Consider the following 26,462-nt stretch of genomic DNA (forward strand, 5'->3'; position numbering starts at 1 on the left):
GGTCAGGTAGTGGGTGTCACACTGGGACTCTGTGACTGTCAGGGTCAGGTAGTGGGTGTGACGCTGGGACTCTGTGACTGTCAGGGTCAGGTAGTGGGTGTGACGCTGGGACTCTGTGACTGTCAGGGTCAGGTAGTGGGTGTGATACTGGGACTCTGTGACCCTCAGTGTCAGGTAGTGGGTGTGATACTGGGACTCTGTGACTGTCAGGGTCAGGTAGTGGGTGTGACGCTGGGACTCTGTGACTGTCAGGGTCAGGTAGTGGGTGATTGATTGTCAGCCTGGGCTCATACTCTCATACTGAGGTTTGATCGTGGTACTGACTGACTGACTGACTGACTGGTTTGATCGTGGTACTGACTGACTGGTTTAATCGTGGTACTGACTGACTGGTTTGATCGTGGTACTGACTGGCTGACTGGTTTAATCGTGGTACTGACTGACTGACTGGTTTAATCGTGGTACTGACTGACTGGTTTGATCATTGTACTGACTGACTGGTTTGATCGTGGTACTAACTGACTGGTTTATTTCGTGGTACTGACTGACTGACTGGTTTAATTGTGGTACTGACTGACTGGTTTAATCGTGGTACTGACTGACTGGTTTGGTCATTGTACTGACTGACTGGTTTGGTCATTGTACTGACTGACTGGTTTAATCGTGGTACTGACTGACTGGTTTGGTTGTGGTACTGACTGACTGGTTTGATCGTGGTGCTGACTGACTGGTTTAATGGTGGTACTGACTGACTGGTTTGGTTGTGGTACTGACTGACTGGTTTGATCATGGTACTGACTGACTGACTGGTTTGATCGTGGTACTGACAGACTGACTGACTGGTTTAATCGTGGTACTGACTGACTGGTTTGATCGTGGTACTGACTGACTGGTTTGATCGTGGTACTGACTGACTGGTTTGATCGTGGTACTGACTGACTGGTTTGATCGTGGTACTGACTGACTGGTTTGATCATGGTACTGACTGACTGGTTTGGTCATTGTACTGACTGACTGGTTTGATCGTGGTACTGACTGACTGGTTTAATCGTGGTACTGACTGACTGGTTTGATCGTGGTACTGACTGACTGGTTTAATCGTGGTACTGACTGACTGGTTTGATCGTGGTACTGACTGACTGGTTTGGTCATGGTACTGACTGACTGGTTTGATCGTGGTACTGACTGACTGGTTTAATAGTGGTACTGACTGACTGACTGCTTTGGTCGTGGTACTGACTGACTGGTTTGATCGTGGTACTGACTGACTGGTTTGGTTGTGGTACTGACTGACTGGTTTGATCGTGGTACTGACTGACTGGTTTAATCGTGGTACTGACTGACTGACTGACTGACTGGTTTAATCGTGGTACTGACTGACTGACTGGTTTAATTGTGGTACTGACTGACTGGTTTGATCGTGTTACTGACTGACTGGTTTGGTCGTGGTACTGACTGACTGGTTTGGTCATTGTACTGACTGACTGGTTTGATCGTGGTACTGACTGACTGGTTTGATCGTGGTACTGACTGACTGATTTGGTCATTGTGCTGACTGATTGTAACTGTCAGTCTATTGACGTTTCAAACCAAACGTCTGTTGATGTCTATCTGTGCACAACCACAGAAGGCTCCCTTTATATTGAGCTACCTAATTTACTAATAGTGTCTGATTGACTGTCAACCTATGTGTGTGTGTGTGTGTGTGTGTGTGTGTGTGTGTGTGTGTGTGTGTGTGTGTGTGTGTGTGTGTGTGTGTGTGTGTGTGTGTGTGTGTGTGTGTGTGTGTGTGCCATGCTCTGGTACCATGGTATAAGTGCAGTAACTACCTGTAATTTAATATGCACACGGACAATCTGATGCTTCTGTATCCACTGATGATGTGGAGGCTGTCAGTCACATGAACAGGAACAGACAGGGACACACACACACACAACGATGTCGTACTACTGTATAGTTGTGAGGACTTTTTGGGAACCAACAATTCAAAATCCTATTTTCCCTAACCCCTTAGCCTCACCCTAACCTTAACCCCTAACCTTAGTTTCTAACCCTAAACCTAACCCATAACCCAATTTCTAATCCTAACCCTAAACCTAACCCATAACCCAATTTCTAATCCTAAACCTAAACCTAACCCATAACCCAATTTCTAATCCTAACCCTAAACCTAACCCATAACCCAATTTCTAATCCTAACCCTAAACCTAACCCTTAAACCCAAAGTAGTATTTTTACAAGCGAGGACTGGCAAAATGTCCTCCCTTCTCTGAATTTTAGTTGGTTTTAGTATTCTTGTGGGGATTTCTGTTACTAATAGTAAAACGTGAACACAAGGAGTAGTCAACCCTGTTGCTAAAGTGCCGTAGGTACTGAAGGATTTTTGTCCCGACTAGACACCACATTGAGCTACTTAGCTAATTGAGCAGTTCAGTGATTGACAAAATTCAACACACCTGGTTTTCCAGGTCGGTTAAATCAAAAGACATGAAGTGCTAGGACCAGGGTTGCCCACTCCCTGGTGTAAACACACACACACACACTCACACGCACACCTATACACAGCCCTGATTTTGTGATTGATGGGGTGGGTGGCTGGAAGCAGACAGACATTGGGGATCAGAGAGGATAGAGACTGAGGTCAGTGTCCCCAGTGACAGAACTAGAGTGAGAGAGGGAGAGAGAGAGAGATAGAGAGGGAGATAGAGAGAGAGAGAGAGAGAGAGAGAGAGAGAGAGAGAGAGAGAGAGAGAGAGAGAGAGAGAGAGAGAGAGAGAGAGAGAGAGAGATATGGAGAGAGAGAGAGAGAGAGAGAACGAGAGAGGGAGAGAGAGAGAGAGAGAGATCACTCTGATCTGTGTTGGCCGACTGAAAGGGAGAGCGAGAAGGATGACTTCTATTCTTTGCTTGTTATTGATTTGTTCAGCTCAGAACGGCATGTCCAGACTAGCCACCCGAGGTGAACTGACCTGATTATTGTATCAGGGTTTTTATGTCTCCTTCCATGGAACTGTCCTAGTCTCCCAGCTAGAAGTAGGGCACTATAAAATTTGCGATGCGGAGAATGTGGACAAAATCACGGAATCAAGACATTAAAACGGAATTAAAAAATATTCAAAAATGTATTGCACTTAGAACGAAATCAAATAAATGTATTGCGTTTATTCTAAAATGGACTGATATGCCCAAGATTATCATAAGACATGGTAAAAATGCCTCAGTGATTCGTATTTCCTTCAACTTTCTGAAGAGGCAACGTAGGAATGCCCCTTGTCTGTGTGTGAGCGTTTGTCACTACTTTGTGTGTAGCCGTTAGCGATGATGCTAATAAGGATAACCGTCATCTGGTAGATGGAAAGGCTTCCCCAAAAACCTTCTCAATTAAACGCTAACTACAATGTAGCCTATGCCTACCTGGCAGAATGATATCATGATTATTAGCATCGATCGAGCTCTGCAATTACGTGTGTGCTACAGAAACACAGCTAAACAAACAAGTCTCTTGCTGATGCAGCAGTTGAATTGAAGGGTAGCTACACCGAAAAATTAAAATGTATTATATTTTTCCAAGACCTCAAAAGTGGTCTCCTGATCTGATTTTAGCATTCTTGTGGAATTGAAACATCCATTGTTGTTTTTCTATTAAAAAAAGTGTGATTTTGAGTGAAAAAAATGTAAAAAACGGAAGAATCCGAAACCTGGAAAAACTACATGTAGAAAATGGAATTTAGGAAAAAATAAACCAGATTTGATAGGGCCCTATCGAATTACGGTGTGTTTGAGCCTGATAACACTGGGGTTTAAAAGGACGTTCTGTATTCGATCATAGCATGTCAATCTCATCACCGGCATCACCGGTGTGGATGCAGATCTGATCCCACAATGCATTTTGATACAAGACGTGGAACGGTTAAGACATCTGCATGCTTCCAATATCGAAACAGTTCAGGACAGTACGTGCAGAATTTTTTTCCCCCCCGGCAGTTTGTGCACATAACATTTTCTCTCAAGGCAAGCCCGAAGTCAACTGCCTGAATTCTACAGCCCTTCGTTGGTGATTGGTCAACAGTAGGGATTCTTCAATGGAGTGTTTGTTGTCATTCAACAAGAGGCAAATTGTTTCATTGATGTTTTGTCACTTGACAAATACTACACCAAACATCTTAGTTAGATGTAAAATTGCACGACTAAGATGTCCTCAACAATAGCGTCAAAATGAATGACTGACTTCTTCAGTTCTAACTCTGGCTATTTTGAGGAAGTGTATACTGGCTACGGCATCTCAAGATGGACAAAAATTACTATCAAATAAAATCAATATCAAATCAAAATTGTATTTGTCACATATGCCTAATACAACAGGCGTAGATCTTACCGTGAAATGCTTACTTTCAAGCCCTTAACTAACAATGCAGTTCAAGAAATAGAGTTAAGAAATGTAATAAAAAGTAACATAATAAAATTAAAATAACGAGGCTATGTACAGGGGGTATCGGTACTGAGTCAATGTGCGGGGGTACAGGTTACTCGAGGAAATTTGTACATTCAGTTAGAGGTAAAGTGACTATGCATAGATAATAAACAGCAAGTTGCAACTCTGCCTAGAAGGCCAGCATCCTGGAGTCACTGTTGACGTTGAGACTGGTGTTTTGCGGGTACTATTTAATGAAGCTGCCAGTTGAGGACTTGTGAGGCGTCTGTTTCTCAAACTAGACACTCTAATGTACTTGACCTCTTGCTCAGTTGTGCACCGGGGCCTCCCACTCCTCTTTCTATTCTGGTTAGAGCCAGTTTGCGCTGTTCTGTGAAGGGGGTAGTACACAGCATTGAAACGAGATTTTCAGTTTCTTGGCAATTTCTCACATGGAATAGCCTTCATTTCTCAGAACAAGAATAGACTGACGAGTTTCAGAAGAATGGTCTTTGTTTCTAGCCATTTTGAGCCTGTAATCGAACCCACAAATGCTGATGCTCCAGATACTCAACTACTCTAAAAAAGGCCAGTTTTATTGCTTCTTTAATGAGCACAACAGTTTTCAGCTGTGCTAACATAATTGCAAAAGGGTTTTCTAATGATCAATTAGCCTTTTAAAATTATTAACTTGGATTAGCTAACACAACGTGCCACTGGAACACAGGAGTGATTGTTGCTGATAATGGGCCTCTATACGCCTATGTAGATATTCTATAAAAAAATATGCCGTTTCCAGCTACAAAAGTCATTTAAAACATTAACAATGTCTAAACTGTATTTCTGATCAATTTGATGTTATTTTAATGGACAGAAAAAGTGTTTTTCCTTCAAAAACAAGGACATTTCTAAGTGACCCCAAACTTTTGAACTGTAGTGTAGGGCCTGGATGGCAGGAAGCTTGGCCCCAGTGATTTACTGGACTGTACCCTCTGTTGTGCCTTACGGTCGTTTGCCGAGCAGGTGCCATACCAAGCAGTGATGCAACTTTTCAGGATGCTCTCGATGGTGCAGCTGTAGAACTTTTTGAAGATCTGGGGACCCATGCCAAATCTTTTCAGTCTCCTAAGGGTGAAAAGTTGTTGTTGTGCCCGCTTCACGATTATCTTGGTGTGTTTGGACCATGATAGTTTTTTGGTGATGTGGACACCAAGGAACTCGCAGCTCTCGACCCGCTCCACTAGATCCCAGTCGATGTGAATGGGGAGTGTTCGGCCCTCCTTTTTCTGTAGTCCATGATCAGCTCCTTTGTCTTGCTCACATTGAGGGAGAGGTTGTTATCCTGGCACCACACTGCCAGGTCTCTGATCTCCTCCCTATAGGCTGTTTCATCGCTGTCGGTGATCAAGCCTACCTTTCTTGTGTCGTCAGTAAACCTAATGATGGTGTTGGAGTCATGCTTGGCCATGACGTCGTGGGTGAACAGGGAGTACAGGAGGGGACTAAGCACGCATCCTTGAGGAGCCCCTGTGTTGAGGATCAGCGTGGCAGATGTGTTGTTGCCTACCCTTACCACCTGGTGGTGGCCCATCAGGAAGTCCAGGATCCAGTTGCAGAGGGAGGTGTTTAGTCCCAGAGTCCTTAGCTTAGTGATAAGCTTTGAGGGCACTATGGTGTTGAACGCTGAGCTGTAGTCAATGAACAGAATTCTCACGTAGGTGATCCTTTTGTCCAGGTGGGAAAGGACAGTGTGGAGTGCGATTGAGATTGCGTCATATGTGCATCTGTTGGGGCTGTATGTAAATTGGAGTGGGTCTAGGGTTTCCGGGATGATGGTGTTGATGTGAGCCATGACTAGCCTTTCAAAGCACTTCATAGCTACCAAAGTGAGTGCTACGGAGCAGTTATCATTTAGGCAGGCTACCTTTGCTTTCTTGGGTACAGGGACTATGGTGGTCTGCTTGAAATATGTAGGTAGTACAGACTCAGTTTGAAAATGTCAGTGCAGACACTTGACGCTTTTACATTTTTTTTCAATCAAATTATTTTAATGGAGTATGCGAGCACACTTGTTCGGTTCACCTAGCCTAGTTCGGCTAGTCACCAAATGAACTGAAGCATGCGGAAGTCTTTAAGGAGTAGGGATACAGCTGAAGGCACTACCTTCTCTGACCACCAGGAGGCTTCTCTCTTCTCTCTCAGCTACCAGCTAGCCGGCAAAACGCCTTGCTTCCTTTCACTGTTTTTAATCATGGAAAAGAGAGTTTTGAGGTCGACCTTGGTGTTCGTTATCCTCTCCTAATGGGAGAGCAGGATTACATCCTCCTGAATGGAACAGGGGGCTACATTGGGACCAGAAAGATGATTGGACGTCTCTGGATGGCAAATAGATGATAAACCGATTAGCATCGCACTGGTGCCGTTAGCTAGCGGTCGCAGGCTGCCAAGCATGGAACAGAATACTCAGGGAACGGTAGTATGCTGTCAGGGAGGAGAGGAGAGGAGGCGAAAGGGATGAAAGGATGAAGGGAGGGGTGGAACGGTGGAGGGGAGCCCACTTATTTGATTTGTTTGGTAGAGTGATTACATACACACTACAACTACCCCCCTCCCTCTCCCCATCCACCCTACTCTCCCCTCTATTGAATGAAGCCGACGAAGCTCTCTGCTTGTTACTCTCCAGCTCTCTTAATAAGTAAAGTGACTTTAACTGGAAATACTTTACATTGCAATGCAATCCGTTTAATATCACAAACACAGTTTCGTGGTGGCAAACGCGGTTGTACTTAGCTTACTTGTACACACCTACTCATTCCATGTTTTTCCTTTATTGTGCAAAGCTGTCATCAAGGCCAAGGGTGGCTACTTTGAAGAATCTAAAATCTAAAATATATTTTAAAAATATTTAACACTTTTTTGGTTACTACATAATTCCGTATGTGTTATTTCATTGCTTTGATGTCTTCACTATTATTCTACAAGGTAGAAAATAGTAAAAATAAAGAAAAACCCTGGAATGAGTAGTTGTGTCCAAACTTTAGACTAGTACTGTATGTCAGTTTTATTGCTGTGTGTACATGTGAGCGTGCAGGCCTGTGTGCTTCTGTTCGTGAGTGTGCGTCATGTAAATGCTAATGTCTTAATTGGACAGAAGCACTGGGGAATAGATGCTGACGTTGAGGGAGTGGTTGTTGTCCTGGCACCACACTGCCAGGTCTCTGACCGCCTCCCAATAGGCTGTCTCATCGCTGCCAGGTCTCTGACCGCCTCCCAATAGGCTGTCTCATGGTCATTGATGATCAGGCCCACCACCGTCTTGTCATCGGCAATGATGGTGTTTGAGTCGTCCACGGCCACACAGTAGTGGGTGAACAGGGAGTACAGGAGGGGACTAAGTACGCACACCTGAGGGACCCCGTGTTGAGGGTCAGCATGACGGATGTGTTGTTGCCTACCCGCACCACCTGGAAGCGGCCCGTCAGGAAGTCCAGGATCCAGTTGCAGAGGAAGGTGTTCAGTCCCAGTGACCTTAGCTTGGAGGGCACTATAGTGTTGAACACTGAGCTGTAGTCTATGAACAGCAATGAACAGAAGTTCACTTTTTAATTAAAGATTGGGACGCCATGAAAATTGATTTTACATACTGTATATGGCCACTCCTTCCCCTTTCTGTAGCTCAGTCCACCCGGATGAAGTGCCTGTCAAAATTATGCGGTGAATGTGCGTTGATTGGTTGAAATTATGAGCCCTCTTTTTGTACAGTGGTGATGGGTTAGTTGTATGCAATACTATTACAATGATATAACAGCTTTATGTGGAGTAGTGCAGTGATTGGTCAAATTTGCAAGCACTCACATATACTGGGGAAAATTGTGATTTTGCTATAAAAAAATGCAATCGTGGAATCCTGGAGGGACTGGTATTCAGCTGATAACTGTCTCCTGGAGGGACTGGTATTCAGCTGATAACTGTCTCCTATAGGGACTGGTATTCAGCTGATAACTGTCTCCTATAGGGACTGGTATTCAGCTGATAACTGTCTCCTATAGGGACTGGTATTCAGCTGATAACTGTCTCCTGGGTGGGACTGGTATTCAGCTGATAACTGTCTCCTATAGGGACTGGTATTCAGCTGATAACTGTCTCCTATAGGGACTGGTATTCAGCTGATAACTGTCTCCTATAGGGACTGGTATTCAGCTGATAACTGTCTCCTATAGGGACTGGTATTCAGCTGATAACTGTCTCCTATAGGGACTGGTATTCAGCTGATAACTGTCTCCTATAGGGACTGGTATTCAGCTGATAACTGTCTCCTATAGGGACTGGTATTCAGCTGATAACTGTCTCCTATAGGGACTGGTATTCAGCTGATAACTGTCTCCTGGGGGGGGACTGGTATTCAGCTGATAACTGTCTCCTATAGGGACTGGTATTCAGCTGATAACTGTCTCCTGGAGGGACTGGTATTCAGCTGATAACTGTCTCCTGGAGGGACTGGTATTCAGTTGATAATTGTCTCCTATAGGGACTGGTATTCAGCTGATAACTGTCTCCTATAGGGACTGGTATTCAGCTGATAACTGTCTCCTGGGGGGGACTGGTATTCAGCTGATAACTGTCTCCTATAGGGACTGGTATTCAGCTGATAACTGTCTCCTGGGGGGGACTGGTATTCAGCTGATAACTGTCTCCTGGGGGGGACTGGTATTCAGCTGATAACTGTCTCCTGGGGGGGGGACTGGCGTTCAGCTGATAACTGTCTCCTGGGGGGGATTGGTATTCAGCTGATAACTGTCTCCTGGGGGGGACTGGCGTTCAGCTGATAACTGTCTGTTGTACTTTCTCTTTTTTTCTTCTTTGCTCTCTCTATCATTCTGCTAGTCTTTACCCTCCTTCCCCTCTCTCATTCTGCTAGTCTTTACCCTCCTTCCTCTCTCTCTCATTCTGCTAGTCTTTACCCTCCTTCCTCTCTCTCTCATTCTGCTAGTCTTTACCCTCCTTCCTCTCTCTCATTCTGCTAGTCTTTACCCTCCTTCCTCTCTCTCTCATTCTGCTAGTCTTTACCCTCCTTCCTCTCTCTCTCATTCTGCTAGTCTTTACCCTCCTTCCCCTCTCTCTCATTCTGCTAGTCTTTACCCTCCTTCCTCTCTCTCTCATTCTGCTAGTCTTTACCCTCCTTCCTCTCTCTCTCATTCTGCTAGTCTTTACCCTCCTTCCTCTCTCTCTCATTCTGCTAGTCTTTACCCTCCTTCCTCTCTCTCTCATTCTGCTAGTCTTTATCCTCCTTCCTCTCTCTCTCATTCTGCTAGTCTTTATCCTCCTTCCTCTCTCTCTCATTCTGCTAGTCTTTACCCTCCTTCCTCTTTCTCTCATTCTGCTAGTCTTTACCCTCCTTCCTCTCTCTCTCATTCTGCTAGTCTTTACCCTCCTTCCTCTCTCTCTCATTCTGCTAGTCTTTACCCTCCTTCCTCTCTCTCTCATTCTGCTAGTCTTTACCCTCCTTCCTCTCTCTCTCATTCTGCTAGTCTTTACCCTCCTTCCTCTCTCTCATTCTGCTAGTCTTTACCCTCCGTCCTCTCTCTCTCATTCTGCTAGTCTTTACCCTCCTTCCTCTCTCTCTCTCATTCTGCTAGTCTTTACCCTCCTTCCTCTCTCTCTCATTCTGCTAGTCTTTACCCTCCTTCCTCTCTCTCTCATTCTGCTAGTCTTTACCCTCCTTCCTCTCTCTCATTCTGCTAGTCTTTACCCTCCGTCCTCTCTCTCTCATTCTGCTAGTCTTTACCCTCCTTCCTCTCTCTCTTTCATTCTGCTAGTCTTTACCCTCCTTCCTCTCTCTCATTCTGCTAGTCTTTACCCTCCTTCCTCTCTCTCTCATTCTGCTAGTCTTTACCCTCCTTCCTCTCTCTCTCATTCTGCTAGTCTTTACCCTCCTTCCTCTCTCTCTCATTCTGCTAGTCTTTACTCTCCTTCCTCTCTCTCTCATTCTGCTAGTCTTTACCCTCCTTCCTCTCTCTCTCTCATTCTGCTAGTCTTTACCCTCCTTCCTCTCTCTCTCATTCTGCTAGTCTTTACCCTCCTTCCTCTCTCTCTCATTCTGCTAGTCTTTACCCTCCTTCCTCTCTCTCATTCTGCTAGTCTTTACCCTCCTTCCTCTCTCTCTCATTCTGCTAGTCTTTACCCTCCTTCCTCTCTCTCTCATTCTGCTAGTCTTTACCCTCCTTCCTCTCTCTCATTCTGCTAGTCTTTACCCTCCTTCCTCTCTCTCATTCTGCTAGTCTTTACCCTCCTTCCTCTCTCTCATTCTGCTAGTCTTTACCCTCCTTCCTCTCTCTCATTCTGCTAGTCTTTACCCTCCTTCCTCTCTCTCATTCTGCTAGTCTTTACCCTCCTTCCTCTCTCTCTCATTCTGCTAGTCTTTACCCTCCTTCCTCTCTCTCTCTCATTCTGCTAGTCTTTACCCTCCTTCCTCTCTCTCATTCTGCTAGTCTTTACCCTCCTTCCTCTCTCTCCTCATTCTGCTAGTCTTTACCCTCCTTCCTCTCTCTCATTCTGCTAGTCTTTACCCTCCTTCCTCTCTCCTCATTCTGCTGGTCTTTACCCTCCTTCCTCTCTCTCTCATTCTGCTAGTCTTTACCCTCCTTCCTCTCTCTCTCATTCTGCTAGTCTTTACCCTCCTTCCTCTCTCTCATTCTGCTAGTCTTTACCCTCCTTCCTCTCTCTCATTATTCTTGTCTTTTCATTTTCTTCTTCTCCACCTATATTTGTCTTTCACTCAATTGCTATGCTTCTCTCTTCGCTCTCTCCCTTGTCTTCCTCTCTCTTAATCTCTCATTTCCTCGCTCTCACCTGTACTCTCTCTCTCTGTTTCTCCCTCTCTCTGTCTATCTCTCTCTGTTTCTCCCTCTCTCTGTCTCTCTCTCTTTGTTTCTCCCTCTCCGTCTCTCTCTTTTTCTGTCTCTCTGTCTCTCTCTCTCGTTAATGGCAGCTGTGACAGCTGGAGTCACTGAACTCGTCCTCCCACCACAGCTGTGCTGTGATCCCATCTTTCTCCTCTCCTCCTCCTCTCCTCCCCCGCTTCTCGTTCTTTAGTTAGCTGAAGCTCTGTCTCTCGGCCACGGGGACCTGGCACTGTGTTGCCATGGCGTCCAGAGGAGTGTTCATCCCTGATATATTTATGTTTAGAGACCACACATTGTTGGCGTCCATCAGTCTCTACCATGCCGTTACCAGGGGTGTCAAACTAATTTCACGGCGTGTCTGTGGGTGTTTGGTTTTTCCTTTCAATTTAGAGCTAGACAACCAGGTGAGGGGAGTTCCTTACTAATTTGTGACCTTAATTCATCAATCAAGTACAAGGGTGGAGCGAAAACCCACTGACACTCGGCCTTCTGTGGAAGGAGTTGGACACAGGTGCGTTAGACAGACCTGTCTGTGAAAAAGACACAAGCATCACTCTCTTTTTCTTTCTCACTCACATTCTCTCTCTCCCTCTCTCTCTCTCTCTCTCTCTTTCACTCTTATGCTCTCTCTCTCATCTCCCTCCATTATATTCTCTCTCTCTCTCTCTCTCTCTCTCTCTCTCTCTCTCTCTCTCTCTCTCTCTCTCTCTCTCTCTCTCTCTCTCTCTCTCTCTCTCTCTCTCTCTCTCTCTCTCTCTCTCTCTCTCTCTCTCTCTCTCTCTCTCTCTCTCTCTCTCTCTCTCTCTCTCTCTCTCTCTCCCGAATCTATTGGGTGAAATACCACAGTGCACCATCACAGAAGCAAGATTTGTGACCTGTTGCCACAAGATAAGGGCAACCAGTGAAGAACAAACACCACTGTAAATACAACCCATATTTATGTTTATTTATTTTCCCTTTTGTACTATAACTATTTGCAATTCTTTACAAAACTGTATGTAGACATAATATGACATTTCAAATGTAATATTTACTGTTAGTTTTTATCGTTTTTTTCACTTTTGCTTATTATCTACTTCACTTGCTTTGGCAATTTAAACATAAGTTTATTTAAATTCAATTTAAGGGGCTTTATTGGCATGGGAAACTTATGTTTAAATTGCCAAAGCAAGTAAAGTAACCCAACTAACCAAAGGTGCAAATATGAAACATTGACTAGCAACTAGCAAGGGTCGCCAGGGCTCCTCGAGTCACAACTAATTCTAAGAGTGTAGTTCACAATGTCTTTGGCAGTAACCACTGTGTCCCCCACCATGACATTAAAGGCAGGGGATCTCCCTAATTTGTTCTTGGGTCCAAACCAGATTGACTCAGTTTTCCCCCAAGTGAAGTGACAGCTTATTGTCGGACAACCATTTACTACCATTTTGAAGTTCTGCATTTTTTTCAATCACTGCCTAATCCTTGTGGGACAAAAGAAGTGCAGAATTATCAGCATAAATGAAAAATGTCCCATGAAAAGGCTACATTCAAGTCATTGATGTACAACAGGAAGAGGAGGAGCCAAAGAAAGGTTCTGTGTTCGGATAGCGACCCGTTCACATCCACCATTTGATTATATTCTCTGAGCCACTCTATGGTTAACTTGTTAAAACCCAGGACTCATAGTTTAAACAGTAGGATGTCATAATCTACTGTGTCGAATGCTTTTTGAAGATCTAACACGACCATTCCTCAGAACTTTCCCCCTATTTCCTTATCTGGTCAGTTAGGTGGAGTAAGCAAGTGTGAATCTTGACAGAAGTCTTTGGCCAATTTGAAAACTTGAGTGTAAAAAAACATGTGTATTATTAACACGTCATTGATCCAGTGTTTGCTTCAGGGCCTTTCCTGGTTTTAGCACTCGCTGGTTTTGCATCAACTCAACAGGCAGCAGGTGTAACGGCTTTCCTCCTCCTCTTCATCCGAAGAGGAGGAGCATGGATTGAACCAAGACGCAGCGTTGTAACTTGACATGATGAATTTATTTAACAAGACGAAGACGAAACGAAATACACTTGAATAATTAACAAAACAATAAACGACGTAGACAGACCTGAACGACGAACTTACATGAAACGAAGAACGCATGAACAGGAAAACTGACTACATAAAACGAACGAACAAACAAAACCGAAAACAGTCCCGTGTGGCGTAACATACACTGACACAGACACAGGAGACAACCACCCACAACAAACAATGTGAAAACACCTACCTTAATATGACTCTCAATCAGAGGAAATGAAAACCACCTGCCTCTAATTGAGAGCCATATCAGGTCACCCTTAAACAAACATAGAAACACATAACATAGACTACCCACCCAAACTCACGCCCTGACCGTCAAACACATACAAAATAACAGAAAACCGGTCAGGAACGTGACATAACCCCCCCCTCAAGGTGCGTACTCCGAACACACCACCAAAAGTCTAGGGGAGGGTCTGGGTGGGCGTCTGACCATGGTGGTGGCTCAGGCTCTGGGCGAGGTCCCCACCCCACCATAGTCAATCCCAGCTTACGTCTCCCCCTCTGAATGACCACCCTCCTATTCCACCCACTTAATTTAAAGGGTACCGTCGATATAAGGGGCAGCACCGGGATAAGGTAGCTCAGGACAGAGAGATAGCTCAGGACAGAGAGGTAGGTCAGGATAGAGAGGTAGCTCAGGATAGAGGGGCAACTCCGGACTGAAGGGCAGCTCCGGACAGAGAGACAGCTCTGGACTGAGAGGCAGTTCTGGATAAATGGCCGCTCTGGGCTGAGGGGCAGCTCATGACTGGCTGACGGCTCTGGACGCTCATGGCTAGCTGACGGCTCTGGACGCTCATGGCTAGCTGACGGCTCTGGACGCTCATGGCTGGCTGACGGCTCTGGACGCTCATGGCTGGCTGACGGCTCTGGACGCTCATGGCTAGCTGACGGCTCTGGACGCTCATGGCTAGCTGACGGCTCTGGACGCTCATGGCTAGCTGACGGCTCTGGACGCTCATGGCTGGCTAACGGCTCTGGATACTCATGGCTCGCTGACGGCTCTGGCAGATCCTGTCTGGTTGGCGGCTCTGGCAGATCCTGTCTGGTTGGCGGCTCTGGCAGATCCTGTCTGGTTGGCGGCTCTGGCAGATCCTGTCTGGTTGGCGGCTCTGGCAGATCCTGTCTGGTTGGCGGCTCTGGCAGATCCTGACGGACGAATGGCTCTAGCAGCTCCTGACTGACTAACGGCTCTGACGGCTCGGGACAGACAGGCGGCTCTAATGGCTCGGGACAGACGGATGGCTCAGACGGCACTGGGCAGACGGATGGCTCAGATGGCGCTGGGGAGACGGATGGCTCAGATGGCGCTGGGGAGACGGATGGCTCAGATGGCGCTGGGGAGACGGATGGCTCAGATGGCACTGGGCAGACGGATGGCTCAGATGGCACTGGGCAGACGGATGGCTCTGGCCGGATGAGGCGCACTGTAGGCCTGGTGCGTGGTGCCGGAACTGGAGGCACCGGGCTAAGGACACGCACCTTCAGGCTAGTGCGGGGAGCAGGGACAGGGCACACTGACCTCTCGAAGCGCAATATAGGCCTGGTGCGTGGTACCGGAACTGGTGGTACCGGGCTAAGGGCACGCACCTCAGGGCGAGTGCGGGGAGAAGGAACAGTGCGTACAGGGCTCTGGAGACGCACAGGTGGCTTAGTGCGTGGTGCCGGAACTGGAGGCACTGGGCTGGAGACACGCACCATAGGGAGAGTGCGTGGAGGAGGAACAGGGCTCTGAAAACGCACTGGAAGCCTGGTGCGTGGTGTAGGCACTGGTGGTACTAGGCTGGGGCGGGAAGGTGGCGCCGGAAATACCGGACCGTGTAGGCGTACTGGCTCCCTTGAGCACTGAGCCTGCCCAACCTTACCTGATTGTATGCTCCCCGTCGCCTGACCAGTGCGGGGAGGTGGAATAACCCGCACCGGGCTATGTAGGCGAACCGGGGACACCATGCGTAAGGCTGGTGCCATGTAAGCCGGCCCAAGAAGACGTACTGGTGGCCAGATATGTAGAGCCGGCTTCATGGCACTTGGCTCAATGCTCAATCTAGCCCTACCAGTGCGGGGAGGTGGAATAACCCGCACCGGGCTATGCACACGTACAGGAGACACCGTGCGCTCTACTGCGTAACACGGTGTCTGCCCGTACTCCCGCTCTCCACGGTTAGCCTGGGAAGTGGGCGCAGGTCTCCTACCTGCCCTAGACCCACTACCTCTTAGCCCCCCCCAAGAAATTTTTGGGGTTTCTTCTCGGGCTTCCTTGCTAGCTGCGTACCTTCATATCTGCGGTTTTGAGCTTGATTCTCCGGCTTCCAGCCACATCTCTTTGCTGCCTCCTCATACCACCGCTCCTGGGCTCTCGCTGCTTCCATCTCCTCACGAGCGCGGCGATATTCCCCAATATGAGCCCAGTGTCCTTTTCCCTCCAATATTTCATCCCATGTCCAGGATTCCTGTGTAGCAGGCCACTGCTCGAATTCACGCCGCTTGGTTCTGGTGTGGTGGGTGGTTCTGTAACGGCTTTCCTCCTCCTCTTCATCCGAAGAGGAGCAGCATGGATTGAACCAAGACGCAGCGTTGTAACTTGACATATTAATTTATTAAACAAGACGAAGACGAAACGAAATACACTTGAATAATTAACAAAACAATAAACGACGTAGACAGACCTGAACGACGAACTTACATGAAACGAAGAACGCATGAACAGGAAAACTGACTACATAAAACGAACGAACAAACAAAACCGAAAACAGTCCCGTGTGGCGTAACATACACTGACACAGACACAGGAGACAACCACCCACAACAAACAATGTGAAAACACCTACCTTAATATGACTCTCAATCAGAGGAAATGAAAACCACCTGCCTCTAATTGAGAGCCATATCAGGTCACCCTTAAACAAACATAGAAACACATAACATAGACTACCCACCCAAACTCACGCCCTGACCGTCAAACACATACAAAATAACAGAAAACCGGTCAGGAACGTGACAGCAGGTAAAGTTTAGTTCAGTGTGTCTCCCAAAGTGCACTTCCTTTCCTATTCCCTGGTGGAACAGACAACCTCAGGGTGCAGCTTAACTTAAAGGCCCAGTGCAGTCACAAACTTGATTTTTTTCTGTGTTTTATATATATTTCCGCACTATGAGGTTGGAAAAATACTGTGAAATTGTGAAAATGATGATAATTCCCTTTTTTTAAGAGCTGTTTGAAAATACTGTATTGGTGGGATGGTGCTCTTGGCCTTCCATGGTGACATCATCATGTGGTAAATTAGTTAATAGACCAATAAGAACGAGTGTTCCAAACCTCTCTGCCAATAACAGCTAGTTGTCAGTTTTCCCCTCCCCACTCAGACCACTCCCAGACAGTCCTACCAACATTTTGCTGCAGAAATGTATCTTTGCTAAGAAGCCATTTTTAAATATATTTTTTTAACCCTTTTAATGAAAACCATCACAGAAAGGTACGTAATTGTTACCCAGAAAAGCGGCTGCAAAAACGTGACCTTTAACTCCCACTGCTGTAGATCACACACACACACACACACACACACACACACACACACACACACACACACACACACACACACACACACACACACACACACACACACACACACACACACACACTGAATGTGTGTGTCCTGACTTTGGATGGTCAGCTGATTTAGTTTGAATAGCGTGTTTACCAAGTGTGACTTCAATAATAAGCCCAAACAATAAACCAGTCAGAGATGGGCATTAAACATGGCAGCACACAGAGGTGCTCAACTCTAAGGCTTTACAGTGGCACACATAAAAAACCTTTCATTTAAGACCATTTCAAAAGTGCTCGCTCCTGATTTCTCTCTGTCCCTTAGAGAAGGTGTGAGAAGGTTGGTAATCGTGTCTATGACAGTTTAAAGTTGTGTCCTGTGTTGCATCCAATACAGTTAATCCGAGGAACGTTGGATATGTAGCGTGCTTGTTTTCATCTGTGTCAGTCGAAGGAGCTTACCTAGCTTGTGAAGGACCTGCCTAGTTACAGGATTTGCAATTACTACAGTAGTCAAGGCAATTAAAAGGCCATTAAGGCCCAGGGGAAGACAGGCTTCAACTGAACAGAGGGAAGATATAACTTCTCCTCTCATATTTGTGAGAGGGATCCTGGGGGAGGATTGAGTAGAAGACACGTAGGAACACGGAACACGGAACACGGAACACAGAACAAAGAACGCACTTCATCAGATTCCACATTCCGTTGACTCCATGTTGGTTGTGTCATATTTCTCATATTGCCAGATACAGTAGTTCCAGGATGGCATTTAATAGTAGAATATAACATTTAATAATATTAATAATAAAAATAATATTATGAAATCTTCTTCTACCTTTTTCCAATTACATTCTGAAATTCAATTAGCTACTCAGATAAATTAATTCCAATTCCATGGCCAAACCAATGCCGCCCTCGTCACAAAATTTAAGTGACCTCTGCTCGATCCTTTTCAGAATGGGCCTTTAGGAATTTAATGGCAGAATAGCAATATAATGAATTACTAACAGAGGAGTTTCTAAGAATTAGGTGCGGTACTTACTTAATTAGAATCCCAAGAGCTCGGTACTTGAGCCCAATTGCTCCTGTGAATAACCATTTCCATTAATGGAGAGAACGGAACTCTGTGAACGGAACACATCTGCTATCCATAGAACGTATTCATGCAGCATTTATCTAGTGTGCTATGGATTACAACTTCCTCCTGTTCTTGTCTTTTCCGCTTCGTTGGAACTAAACGAGCGGTTGGTTTTCAGTTCCGATGATATATTATGCCTCTTCCACTGTTGCTTCGATGGGAAAGGAGAGGAAATGTGTACAGATAAATGACTGGAGTCACATGGCTTTCCTGTGCTATTCGTCATAGGCTTTAACCTGTTTGGCGTGCAAGCCCGACGTCGGTACACTTATGACAACAGCCAGCTCAAAGTGCAGGGCGCGAAATTCAAAATATATATTTTTTTAATATTTAACTTTCACACATTAACAAGTCCAATACAGCATATGAAAGGTACACATCTTGTGAATCAAGCCAACATGTCCGATTTTTAAAATGTTTTACAGGGAAGACACAATATGTAAATCTATTAGCTAACCACGTTAGCAAAAGACACCACTTTTTTTACTCCATCAGTTTTTTACTCCATCAGTAGCTATCACAAATTCGACCAAATAAAGATATAAATAGCCACTAACCAAGAAACAACTTCATCAGATGACAGTCTGATAACATATTTATTGTATAGCATATGTTTTGTTAGAAAAATGTGCATATTTCAGGTATAAATCATAGTTTACATTGCAGCTACAGTCAGAAATTGCACCGAAAGCAGACAGAAAAATTACAGACACCAACGCCAAATAACTAAATACTCATCATAAAACATTTCTGAAAAATACATAGTGTACAGCAATTGAAAGACAGGCATCTTGTGATTCCAGACAATATTTCCGATTTATCAAGTGTTTTACAGCGAAAACACAATATAGCGTTATATTAGCTTAGCACAATAGCAAACATAACAACAGCATTGATTCAAGGCAAAAATAGCGATAACGTAGAAACCACCAAAATATATTAATTTTTTCACTAACCTTCTCAGAATTCTTCAGATGACAGTCCTGTAACATCATATTACACAATGCATATAGAGTTTGTTCGAAAATGTGCATATTTAGCGGCACAAATCGTGCTTATACAATGAAAATAGTGTCCAAATACTCAAGCAATCTGTCCAGCGCCATCTTGGAAAGGCACCTATTCTTATCGAAAACTATTCATAAACTTGACAAAAAAAATACAGGTTGGACAGCAATTGAAAGACAAATTAGTTCTTAATGCAATCGCTGAATTACATTTTTAAAATTAACGTTACTGCGCAATGCAGGGTGCGATAAAGCAAGGCTACACTGCAAGTAATGGCGTCTTATGCATTTTACTTTTTCCAACAGAACAATGAATTATCAGCATAAATAGTTCTTACTTTTTGATGAACTCCCATCAGAATCTTGGGAAAGGTGTCCTTTGTCCAAAATAATCGTTGCTAGGTTGGAGAACGTCGTCTTCAACGTTGCAATTAGCAGTAAACAATAGCCATGTGGGCCAGAGATACCCAACTTCCTACAACGTCACGAAAATAAATACCCGAAAATTGCAATATACTGACATAAACTGATATAATTCGGTTTAAAATAACAACATTACGATGTCTTTAACACCTATATCGAATAAAAACAGAGCCGGATATATCTTGGAGCTGAAACAAGAGCTTCTAACATGACATGCCAAGAACCTCCCTGCGTCAGAGCGAAGAGTGGAAAGATGGGACATTTCGGTTCCAAGCAATTTATAACCTTTGGGAACTACGTAGAAACTCCACTTCAAGTCTCCCTATTCGCTGACACCCAGGGGAAGGCGTATGCAGTGCATCTCAACCAATAGAGGACAGGCAAATTAATACACAGGTCTCAGAACAGCCAGCAAAATTCTGCATTCTGACATACACATAGGAAAATTGCTCTAAGTCGAGTTCTGTTTCACCCACAGATATAATTCAAACGGTTTTAGAAACTAGATAGTGTTTTCTATCCAATAGTAATAATAATATGCATATTGTACGAGCAAGAATTGAGTACGAGGCCTTTTTGAAATGGGCACCTTTTATCTGGCTACTCAATACTGCCCCTTGAGCCCAAACAGGTTAATATTATCTAATAATCACATTGTTGAAGTAAAGATGTGTTGTTTCTTGATATTGTGTCTTTACAGCCATGAACTAAAGTTCCTGGTAGGTGCAGCTGAATAGGCACCCATGAATCTGTTCTCTCGGACTTAGATGCCGGCCTCTTCTTTTAATGTGATTCCAGCAACGATGTGGGGGGATAACTAAGGCTAGGGGCCTCTGCTTCTGTCCTGGGAAGATGTTCTCCAAGAACCGCTTCAATGGACAACACGGAACAGCCGTTGCACCCAAAGGGGACATCAAGGAACGGGTTCGCAAAAAGAGGGCCCCCAACCCCAGGGTAGCGCTTGTCATTCGGGAGAAGATCCACCGCCTGCTCCAAGGATCCGGCCAGGAACTACCCGCCCCAGACCTTTACTATGCTGGGATCGAGGAGGAGGGCGGAGGAGAGGGACAGGAGAAGAGAAAGGAGGCCACAAATATTTTTGCGAGGTGTGGGCCCAGAGAGGAAGTTTGCTCCTCGAGGATCCCCAACTGTAAGGCACATGGAGGGGTGTCTGGGGCTTCCTGCATTGGGGAGGTGGAGCTGAACAGAGAGGGCTGTGTCAGGATCCCTTGCACTCTGCAGCACAACAGCAGCAGCCAATCTCCAGGGAAGCAGAAATTGAGTATCCCAGAGGGGATTAGGACTGTCCCGGAAAAGAGACGAACACCCAAACACCAGAAATGGATAATCCCGGCAGGTATCCGGACCATTCCAGAACAGAGAAGAAAAGCCCGACACCAGAACCGGATTAGCCCAAACAGGAACAGCTCAAGGTTTGCCGCAGTGGCAGGGGCAGCAGGAGGGAAGGCTGACTTCGGTCGGACCCATGCGGATCAAAAGAGACCTGTTTCTATGGGTGACTATGTGGATTACAACTTCAACAGAATACGTCACGATACTCTGCTGGAGGAGGATGAGGAAGAAGAAGACGAGGAGGAGGAGGAAGAGGAGGAAGAGGAGTCTAGTGCCATCATCGAGCATATTTTGAAAGAGCTGAGAGGGATCAACAAAATCCAGGAGGAGATCTCGGACCTGCGAGATTACCTTTCATCCGTGCGTGGCTCTGTAGAGGAGGTGTCTTCCTGTGTGGATGCTGTGCTCCTGGAGATAGAGGGCATTCGCTCAGGAAACAAGACTAGTGGCAGACCAGGAGATGAGGCTTGGTCTGGGGCAGCAGGAGGCAGTGACGGATCCTCCTTCACCCCTCACCAGAGGCCTGTCAGTGCTTACGGCAGTTTAGGTAGGCAGATGGTGCCTTCAGATTCCAATGTCTGCCGACCGTCCGTCTTCAGCCAACGCCACAGCATCCACGGGACGCCAGTGGAGTTCCACTTGCCAACGTCAGAAGAGAAGTCTACCACAGTCTCGCCAGGCACCGAATTAGTGGAGCCTGACGGCCAGCAGCAGGAGGATGATGAGCTGTTGAAACACAGCCTCCCAGAGCCCACCATGGTCAGGAAACTGAGCTGTGGCTTCCTGGACCGGCAGGACGACCAGGACTTCCCCAGCACCAGCTCCCTATCCTCGGGACACAGCATCAATTCAGAGTCCGACCTTGAGAGACCCTCATCCAGCCCCGGTGCAGGGCGTGGTGGTGCTAGAGGTGGTAGTAGGGGTGGTGGGGTGGAGAGCTGGGGTGGTGGCCGACAAAATGGTGGGACTGGGAAGACTATATGGTGTGAAGAACAATGTTATTCCAGACAGAGGAGTCTGGAAGAGCAGGAAGGAGAGGGGCCTGCCTGTTTGGAGGGGACAGGGAGCTGGGATCGGTATGGGGGCTCAGAGGGGTATAGTACTGGTACACTGGGCCAGTCCTCCACAGGAAGCTCAGACCTCCACTCTCTCCACTCCTCTGGACTACACTACAACTCCCCCGCCAGCACTTCCAGTCGTGAGGAGTGGCGCTGCCATAGACGGAGGCTGCAACAACAGCATGGGACCCAAGTTCCTACAGACACCCACTCAGAGTACCCCAGCCTGGGATACGAGGGTGCTGCTGATTGCTCATTTCCCCAGAGCTCTGGTTACCACCCAATGGAAGAACATACTGAAGAGGTGGAGAGCTATGGCTACACAGCTCCCCCCACAGATCTCAGCTACACAACTGACTGCCAAGTAGATAGTTACCTGGAGAACTATTCTGGCCATGAGCACGACATGACTGAAGAGTTTACAGAGGTGACCTGTACCTGGGCTGTGAACTCCTTACTGAGACACCCCACTGTGGCTGAAACAGACATGCCATTGGTCAGTACAGATGAAGGAGTTATGCCAGGGCAGCTCCCGCGCCCTAACAGCGCAGAGATCCAAAACGTTGGTTTTAACGTGAAGCGGATCGGGCGAGTCGTGCTGGACTTCAGCTCCGCCCTGCGGGAGGCACTACGCAGGTTGGAAGGACCCGGAACTGACAAGAGTCCTGGAGATGAGACTGAGCCCACAAGCTTTTTGGTGGAGTCTCAAACAAACCTACCCCACGCAGATATGTCCCAAACGTCACAAGAGGATGGGTTGGACCCAGGGGGCTTGGACAACACAGAGAGACTAACCCAGACCTGTGTCCTCTCATCTGCTCCCTCAGACCCCTGCCCAGGTGAAACCCTGCCAGAGGAGGTCAGCGACGGCCTCCAACAGGCTCAGGATGACCCTTACGGACCTTCTCTCCTTCCTTACTCCGGACAGGCCGTTTCCCAAACAGGCCTAGACTTTGCTTCACTTGGCCCAGAGCCTATGTTCTCCCCACCCAATGCAGAGGCAGAAGAAAAAGGAGACTCTCCTCTGCCTCAGGGCCCAACACACACCCCCACTCGGAACATCTCTCTATCGCAATGCACCACTGTAGAGTCCCTCTCAGTCACCTTCTCGGCTGAGGAGCCGGCACCCCAGGAGGAGCAGGGAGACGAACCCCCACCCCTGTCGCTGCCACAGCCCGACACAGAAGACCCAGAAGTCCCAGATACGCCTGCAGCCCCAGAAGGCGAGGCAGCAAGAGATGCAGCGGGAAAGGCAGAGAGAGCAGAGGAGCACACCCTGGAGATAAGCCAGCGGGAGGTGCGGAGGCTGAAGTGCCTGAGAACCTTCCAGCAGATCCTGCGGGAGAAGAGGGAGTCACGGCGTCAGCCTCCCAGCATGACCATGTCCACCTTCAAGGAGGACAACCTCATCCCAGGTAGCTATCACCTACCATCCGTCGTACTGTTACTCGTAAAGCACTGTCTGGAACAAGAGCACATGTTCATCATCTGGTTATTTATTTATTAGCATGAATAACTCTTTTTCCTTCTATTCTCTCACATCTACCTTGTCATTTTGTTCCGTCTCCGTGCTCTACGTTGTGGCACAAAGTTCAACTATCTACTACTGTTTTCTTTATTTTGTCTTCTGACACCTCATCTTCCTTCACTTGTACTTTGTTTTGTCTCTTCAGATCATGAGTTACAGTCTGCATTTGTTCTGTTAGAGAGTCTTATATGTGCAGTTACAGTAAATCCTCATTTCCCCTCTTCTCATCTTTGAAATAGCAGTCGTTTAGGACTGTTTCTCATCTCACGTAAGAGTCTAGAGCTGTTTTCTGGGTTGTTTCTCTGCACCATACTAGTGTTCTATTGTTTTTGTGAAAATCGACACTTCCAAAGAAACCTCAGATCTTTTTCAGACTACCTTTGATTAATCAAAGCCCTTATTATCTTTCCTCTCTGGGGTACAATAACATCCCTTAAAGGACAATACCACTCAAAAACAATATTTTGCTTCTTTTTTAAAATTACTCCTACTGTTGATACAGTCCCAAAATGTTTTCCATGTCAGCAGTCAAGTTTTCAATATATCACTGCCATATCATGATGACGATGTGGCCATTTACACGTTGCTTCTTGAAAGTCCAATTGACTGCTGACATGCAAAACATTTTGGGGCTGTATTAACCTTTGGACTAATTTTTTTTTAAATACAAAAAAAGTTGTTTTTGAGTCGATGTTGTACCCCATAGACATCTTCGTCAGCGGAGGCGCAAGTAGCTTTAAAAAGGCTTTTGCTTTGTTCATCACCAGAACCAATCTTCTTCAGTGTGAATTATTTCTGTCTCATAACAAACATGAAATTAAGCTTCCGTTGACTTCCATGTCAATTACAGTATATCACATACTATTATATTTGACAGGTGGGTATACAGAATTTTCTTTATCGTAACATGCATGGCATTAAATCAGATAGAATGGCCGATGAAAGGTATATAATAGAGATTTGGCTCTTTGCTGATCCTGTAGTTATAAGCCCCATTTGGAGAAATGCATCACCTGCTATTCTAGGTGCTGCCATGACAGTATGTCCATATACTGGATTAAAAGCATGAACTGCTGTATCTCCTCTGGAAGTATGTCTGGCATTAAAGAGGAAGAAGAAGGGAAATAGTAGGAGTCGTTCTCATGATGAATTATTAATGACCTCAGTCCCTATCTGTCCCTGTCTCAGTCTCACTGTACCATCACCCTCCCAGCATCACTACTGTACCATCACCCTCCCAGCATCACTACTGTACCATCACCCTCCCAGCATCACTACTGTACCATCACCCTCCCAGCATCACTACTGTACCATCACCCTCCCAGCATCACTACTGTACCATCACCCTCCCATTATCACTACTGTACCATCACCCTCCCAGCATCACTACTGTACCATCACCCTCCCAGCATCACTACTGTATCATCACCCTCCCAGCATCACTACTGTATCATCACCCTCCCAGCATCACTACTGTATCATCACCCTCCCAGCATCACTACTGTACCATCACCCTCCCAGCATCACTACTGTATCATCACCCTCCCAGCATCACTACTGTATCATCACCCTCCCAGCATCACTACTGTATCATCACCCTCCCAGCATCACTACTGTACCATCACCCTCCCAGCATCACTACTGTACCATCACCCTCCCATTATCACTACTGTATCATCACCCTCCCAGCATCACTACTGTACCATCACCCTCCCAGCATCACTACTGTATCATCACCCTCCCAGCATCACTACTGTATCATCACCCTCCCAGCATCACTACTGTATCATCACCCTCCCAGCATCACTACTGTACCATCACCCTCCCAGCATCACTACTGTACCATCACATCCCAGCACCACTACTGTATCATCACCCTCCCAGCATCACTACTGTACCATCACCCTCCCAGCAGTTTTTACTGCTAATGGATCAGCTGGAAGGAGTTGTGTTATTTTAATTGTACTGCTAAGCTGATGACTCTGCCTCTCTTTGTCTCTCTGTGTCTGTCTCTCTTTCCTCTCTTCTCTCTCCTCTCTTCTCTGTCTCTCTCTTCTCTCTCTTCTCTCTCTCTCTCCTCTCTTCTCTTTTACTTTCCTCCCTTTCAGATGGAAGTCGACATGACGATCAGGTCTCTTTTCTCAAGTCAATGTCTTTATGTGCATGTCCTCATAACACGTTTGTGTGCATTGACATTGACCATTCTTGCTCATGAGTTAATACCATTTTATTCTACTGTGTTACATGGCAACAACATGTACAGTAGTATTGCCTACATTGCTTCCTTCATTTGGTTTGTCTCTTGGTGGTGATTTGACCCTTGACCCATTATAATGTTTGCACTGCAGGCAGGGTCTTCTTGTTTTCCTTGTTAAAGTAGTTGAGGGAACATTAAAGGAGTTGAGGGAACATTAAAGGAGTTGAGGGAACATTAAAGAAGTTGAGGGAACATTAAAGGAGTCGAGGGAATATTAAAGAGTCGAGGGAACATTAAAGGAGTTGAGGGAACAATAAAGGATTTGAGGGAACATTAAAGCAGTTGAGGGAACATTAAAGGAGTTGAGGGAACATTAAAGGAGTCGAGGGAATATTAAAGAGTCGAGGGAACATTAAAGGAGTTGAGGGAACAATAAAGGAGTCGAGGGAACATTAAAGGAGTTGAGGGAACATTAAAGGAGTTGAGGGAACATTAAAGGAGTTGAGGGATTATTAAAGGGGTTGAGGGAACAATAAAGGAGTCGAGGGAACATTAAAGGAGTTGAGGGAACATTAAAGGAGTTGAGGGATTATTAAAGGAGTTGAGGGAACAATAAAGGAGTCGAGGGAACATTAAAGGAGTTGAGGGAACATTAAAGGAGTTGAGGGAACATTAAAGGAGTTGAGGGAACATTAAAGGAGTTGAGGGAACATTAAAGGTGTTAAATGAGTCTCTCTTTCTCTGTCATTCTTTTTCTCTGTCTCTCTTTTTCTGCCTCTCTCTTTCTCTGCCTTTCACTTGTTCTGTCTTTCTTTCTCTGTCTGTCTC

At 46.0% G+C, this 26,462-nt stretch overlaps 1 protein-coding gene across 1 annotated transcript in view; it reads left to right on the forward strand.

Moving 5' to 3' along the window:
* The first annotated feature begins 20,350 nt into the window (after window positions 1–20,350).
* LOC120050147 (protein unc-13 homolog B-like) overlaps window positions 20,351–26,462 on the forward strand; it is a 96,062-nt gene continuing 89,950 nt past the window's right edge. The window contains exons 1-2 of the mRNA XM_038996817.1: window positions 20,351–20,975; window positions 21,228–23,324. Of these exons, the coding sequence (XP_038852745.1) occupies window positions 20,351–20,975; window positions 21,228–23,324 (2,722 nt within the window). The remainder of the gene's footprint in view (window positions 20,976–21,227; window positions 23,325–26,462) is intronic.

This window comes from Salvelinus namaycush, chromosome 1 (genome assembly GCF_016432855.1).
Source record: "Salvelinus namaycush isolate Seneca chromosome 1, SaNama_1.0, whole genome shotgun sequence".
Taxonomy (NCBI): domain Eukaryota; kingdom Metazoa; phylum Chordata; class Actinopteri; order Salmoniformes; family Salmonidae; genus Salvelinus; species Salvelinus namaycush.